The 6,065-nt window shown below is 47.9% G+C and overlaps 1 protein-coding gene across 1 annotated transcript; it reads right to left on the bottom strand.

Annotated features, from left to right (window-relative positions):
* Positions 1-4,019: 4,019 nt before the first annotated feature.
* On the bottom strand, positions 4,020-5,864 carry CLAFUR5_14631 (uncharacterized protein; the record flags this gene model as incomplete). The annotated part of the gene is made up of 1 exon (XM_047913779.1): positions 4,020-5,864. One exon carries the CDS (start codon positions 5,862-5,864, stop codon positions 4,020-4,022), a length of 1,845 nt encoding a protein of 614 aa, XP_047769771.1.
* Positions 5,865-6,065: the final 201 nt, after the last annotated feature.

A 6,065-nucleotide genomic window follows, 5' to 3' on the forward strand; every position in this document is an offset into this window, starting at 1 on the left:
AAAGGAAGCCCCCTAAGACAATAGGCCCGATAGCGCTCCGAGCCTTCTAGAGACACAATTACTAGCTATATAGGGACCTAACAAGGGCCGAAGCAAGTATAGCGATCCAAATTAGGTCCGAATATATTAGATTAAGGGCCTACCTATTTAGGAGACGCGTACTAGACATCTATAGCCTAGCCTACTAGTGTAGCTACCTATCGCAAAACCTAGAATATATGCTACTACGATGCCCGTAGTAGGCGAGAGGCAGGGGAAATTAGAGGTACTAAGCGGGAAGGAGAGACTACAAGTTAATTATTAGGGACAAAGGTAATATTCGCCGAATCTCTCGGTAGATACTATAGTAGGGATACCTCTAGTAGTTTAGCCTCGCGAGCGAGACGGAGGAGTAGATAGATAAGAGGCGGAAGCGAGGGGGGTTGTAGATAGGGTAGTCATTAGGGCAGGCCTATAACACTAGCGTACCCCTAACAAGGGAAATTTAAGACGATAACGAGGAGGAAAAGATAGGCGGGAAGGAGGAGGGGTTTTTACTAATACGGTTTCCCCTCTATATATACAAAAACAAGATAGTATAGCTATATAGGCTAAAGGGCACTACAACAGCTTAGCGAAATATCTATCTATCTATATATCTACTATAAGCTCCTATACCGCCGGTTATAGTAGATCGCTCTTTACCTATACCGCCGTTATTAAAGGCTCTATTAAAGGACCGCTCGTAGGTTATATACTTCTAGAACTAGTTACGCCGTCGTAAGGTCGATATAGACCTTATATTCCGTAAGGCTCGCGATAAGCTCGTAGAGGACTATTAGGACCTTTACCTAGTAAAGAACAAGACCGAGTAACACCTAGTAGAGGTAATACTATAACGTAGTGTTCGTAAGGTAGTATTAAAGACGTTAGTATTATACCTTACCGGTAAAGAGAACGGTAATATTACTAACTCTAATGATAAGAATAGTGACTTTAGCGACTAACTCGGGTACTACGGAAGATTATATAGGCAATATACGCTTAGGACGATATTGATAAAGTTTAGGCTTCGTATATCACAACTATAATATATATAAACAAGCGGTTTATAGGAGGTTATTAAGCATTATCGAAATATATAGAAGGCGTATAAAGTATATTTTTAATAGTGTTATAGATATACCTTACTATCGCTACTAGCTAGAGGTAGTTTTTAAGGGCTATACTCGAAGTATAGCTAGCCGTAGTATCGTAGTCGGACCGATACTTAGAAGTAGCCGAGACTAGCGCCGGGGAAAAGTCCTAATATTATACCCTTTATAATATATACTTACGTACATTTCTTTATTATATATACTTTCCTAACCGTCGAACTAGGCCTTTCGGTATATTATAAAAAAAGAATCGCGTTAATTGGTATAGTAGTTATAATGTTATTAGGTCGACTATAAAGTTCCCGGCTAGCCTAGCTTTTAAGCTTCGCCTACGAAGCTTAGTAGCTCGGGCTAGTAGGATTTTTTATACTAATTGTAACAACGACATAAGTACTATACCGATTAATACGATTCTTTTTATAGACTCTACCGATAATACTACTTTAGACATTAGGAAAAAGAAATATATAAAAATATACGTTATAGATAGTAATATTGTGTAGCTGTTTTAAGACTTTCCGTAGCGGGCTTATAAGCTTAGTACGGCGACAGCCGCCGTAGTATACTAGAGTTTAGGCGAAAAACATCGCCTTAGGAAAGTAGTAACACTACGATAGTAAGGTATATACACGTTGTCCTATGTTATAGAGGCGACTCGTCGCTTTATTTTGCGCCCTTATACACCTTTATAGTATGTCTATGTCGTCCGCTATATAGTCGTAGGGCTGATTAAGTGTATAGTAGCTACGAAAGAGACTCGCGTGATCCGTTCCCTTAGCCTACCCTTTATCTACTTCTTTTAAGAATAGCTCGAACTTCTTATACTAACTAACATCACCGTATCTAGGGCACCGCCGCTAATAGCGCTTTATCTATAGCTTTAATAGGCGGAAGGTCTTCTCGATAGAGTTGTAGTCCGGCGAATAGGGCGGTAGGAAGAGTAGCCTAATACTATCTTCGAAGTACATCTCTTCTATTTCGACACGGTTGTACGTTACGTAATTATCTATTACTATTACCGAGCGACGGCCTAGAAAGGGCTCATACTACGGCAACACGTCCACTATTAACCACGCGATGAAGTCCTGCTTCTTGACACTGCCCTGCTTAATAAGGGGGTTAGGGAGGTATCTGTCGAGGGTGTAGGCCGGCAGTAGGCTATATCGCTCACTATAGTAAAGGTGCTGTTTGTCGTACGTAGGCATGCCTCTAGGCGCCTATCTACGGCGCCGGTAAGTGACCTTATCACTATAATATGTCTCATCTATATACACCAACTAATATGGCCAGTAGCTATGTAGGAGCCCTTCGAACATCGACCGTACGATAGGATCTCGCTGCTTAGCAAACCTCGACAACACCTTGTTCGTAAAGGTCGTATCCTCTAGCAACCGCTCGATCGTATTACACGACACCTACACCTCATACTCCTCCGCTAGCATCACCTGCAGCTCATCACACCAGTATGTGCTTCGCTCCGCCAATACACCCTCTAAGAAGTCCCTTATAGCAGGCATAATCACGCGCGGCCGTCTACCTTTCGTAGGAATCACGGTGCTAGTATCCTTCTATCTCTTGATCAGGTTGTAGATGGCAGTCCGCGTGCCTCTATTGTCACCTAGTAACAGCTTCACTACTTCAGGACCCTTCCAATCGTCGTCAAGGCAGTGTTGAATGAGATTGCGGTCCTGGTTGGTAAGGGGGGCCATATTCGAGTAGCGAGCGCGCAAGAACGGTGAGGTGTCCGGACAACCTGATTGCTGCGCTGGATAGCTACACCTCAGATTGGTCTATACCGCTAATATCAAGGCTTCATTGTGAGGTTGACGACGGTGAGGTCAAAATGAGATAATGGGACTGTAAAGATCAAGTTGCTAACTAATTTGGTGGGGCAGGGTCCGAGTTGTCCTGGCCCTTTTGCGGGATAGAATAGACCCTCGTAGGCTCGGTCTTTCAGCTTGCTAAACGACACCGGATACCTGCAGCGGTCTGATGTTAGAGATAGGACTAGTCAGCAAAAGAAAACGCCTTCGAACACGACATCGTCGACGTACAAGACAGGTCGCACTCTCGCCGACCACAGTATCCTTTCACGAGCATAGGAAGCAGTTGTAATTCCTCCATCTACATGGCTAGGTAGAACCGCCGCATAATCGGCTCTGAGGTTTCTGGTTTGTTCTTCCTACTAAACTCTTGCTATGATAATTAACAGTAAGATCCGCCTCCGTCATAGTAACCTCCTATCCCGCTTGATGGGACTGTGGTCGTACTCCCTTCTAGTGTATTAGGACAGAGGAGGCTGGTATATAACGTACTTTTTGAGAACTGCTGATCTGATACAGAACTCTGAACATTTCGGCTTGTTTTCCTATTCATACCTATATCCGGCAAGCAATGCACTACATCTGTCACAGGAAGATACCGGAGTCTCATCAAACGGCTACGGGATGCATACACCTAGATGCGTATCATCACGTGCCGTCGGACCAGGGGACTGGTCGTCCACATACTTTCAAGAAATTGGATACTGCACAGCATCTGTCCGTGAATCATGTGTCGTACACGACAGAGGCAGGCGGCTTGCCGCCTAAAGCGTTCTCGACCGCTTTTCTGACTTTTTGGTCCAAACCCATGTTGCTTCAACTAGCCAGCTTGGTCCAGATCTTCAGCAAGCATATCCATTTGGAGATCAGAGTGGGGTTGCATCTGCAGTCGCTCTCCTTGTACATGTCATTCCTACCACACCTGGCTCCACACACAGTACACTCTGCATACATGACCTCGTCTTTTCGGGGAGCGACGGCACCATCCCACTCACCAGCCTGCCAACAGACCTCTGTACTCCTCCTCATACTCCCCACTAGCGCTCGAGCTCTGAGCGTTCTATCTTCCGCTTCCTTCACATCCCAGATCTCTGCAGTCCCTTCGATGTTCGCTCGAGAACTCATCGTCGGGTCCTTCAGCACGCTTTCCGAAGCTTCGACAAATTCGCCCTAGGCCATCCTGCAAGTCTCTTGCACCTTTCGCCCTGGGTTGATCGAGGTACGCTGCGCCACCAACTGCATCTTCCAGCGCGCGGAGGACGATCGTACAGTTGCCTCCTTGGTTCTCGAGCTTAACCTCGGGAACAGACGAGGATGATGGAGACGATGGATACCACCACCACTTAGTGCTCGCCTGACCCGTCTGGCTTGGACTTTGATGGCGACTTCGATGTAGATTACGAGCATGACGAGGAGCAGGATTCGCAGGGAAGATCAGCATGAAGATATCTTGAAGGCGTGTTGCGACTTGAAGGTGCCGTTGCTGGTCGTCAACGACGTCAGTACCGTGCTGCTGCACAGCTCCGACGGCAGTGGTCGTTGTATAAGAGGAAAATGAGGAAGTCCAAGAGCACCCGGGAGGACGAGGACAGTATGTACGAGAAGTGTTCATCTCGGTCCAGGATTGCAGCGCTGTGGTGTAGAAGGGTTGGTGTTCGGGATCTGGGAAGAGTTGGCAGAGCGCTGAGATCGCGTGACAGCGTGTTAAATGTTCTTGCTGCTTCTGGTCGGCTGAGGTTGAGGTTAAGTTTCGTGGGTGCTGATGCTCAGGAGATTTGATATGTAGGTGGACTGCTGAGACCAGGACTGCTGGGACATTGATGCTCTGGGTCAGGACTATGCAGATGATGATGCTGAGCAGCAGGACGGTGAGCTTGAGGAGGTGTATCTTCCAGCTTGCCGACTGAGGAAGATGCTCCAGAGGCTCCGAAGATCCCGGACATCGGAAAGCCATGGTCTCCGGCCGTGTGACATGATATTGAATTGGATCTGGATCGGTACCGATCGACATGTAGCAAGGCCGCTCAACGAGTCCATGCTCCGTTGGATGATCTTGGATTATGTCTGGATCGGTGCCAATTGATTTGTAGAAGATCTGCTTCTGGATTCTGTGCTCCGCAATACGATCTTCGACTGGCTCTGGATCGGTACCAACGGACCTGTAGCACGGCTGCTCAACGCATTCGTGGTCAGCAGAATAGACCTTGCTGCGGTGATGACCTGACACAGAACTCCTACGTTTGGAAGAGTGTCCTCCTCGAGGTCTGCCTTCTTGATGCTTTGACATGGCTTGCGAAACAAGCTCGCTAGACTGGACTTCGTCGGTACCCGACTGGGAAGACTGCGAACTGTGGCGTCTGTCACCTTCTTCCAACCCATCCTCTTCCCATGGCTCCTGCGGCGCATACTCGAACATAGTCTGGGCATTGCCCATCATCGACAGCTGCCTCTTCTCCCCTGATCTCAGAAGCTCCCTCATCTTGGCTTCCAGAGACCGCATGCTTCTAGCATGCTCCTCCTCTTTTGCCTCCTTCTTGGCCCTAGTTCTAGCATGCTCTTCCTTCTCTTCTTTCTCGGCTACCTCTGCAGCAGTAAGTCTGGTCGCGCACAGAGACAGCTCCTGCTGTATGCGTTCGTGCTCGACGTGGAGTTCGCTGATGTACTGCTCCTTTGAATCCAGCTCGCGTCCTCGCTCCTTGGCAAGGTTGTATGCGTTTCGACAATCCTCGTTTAGGGCACTGATGGTTGCATCGCGGGCTATCAGATCGTCATACGCTTCGTCGAGCTCGGTCTCTTTCTTCTTCCAGGCAAAGTCGGTGCGATCTGGAATGCCTCGGTGTCGCTGGCCCACCGTCGGCGGTGGGGTGGATGATGAACGTCGTCGGTAGGGCGGTTCTGCTGACATGCCGGAGACATGTGGTACTGGCCTGGTTGCAGATCTCAAGCATTGCACCAAACGCGCGAACGAGCCTAGTACGCAGAGAGACGTCACCGCACGGTACCTGCATATCGATCCCTGCAGCCACATGGCCTCTATAGTACTAACCCCAACTCAGGCAGGCTGGTCCGATTGAGTTGATAGATCGATGAAGCAAGAGACAACATG

The sequence above is a fragment of the Fulvia fulva genome, chromosome 14 (assembly GCF_020509005.1).
Source record: "Fulvia fulva chromosome 14, complete sequence".
Lineage (NCBI taxonomy): Eukaryota > Fungi > Ascomycota > Dothideomycetes > Mycosphaerellales > Mycosphaerellaceae > Fulvia > Fulvia fulva.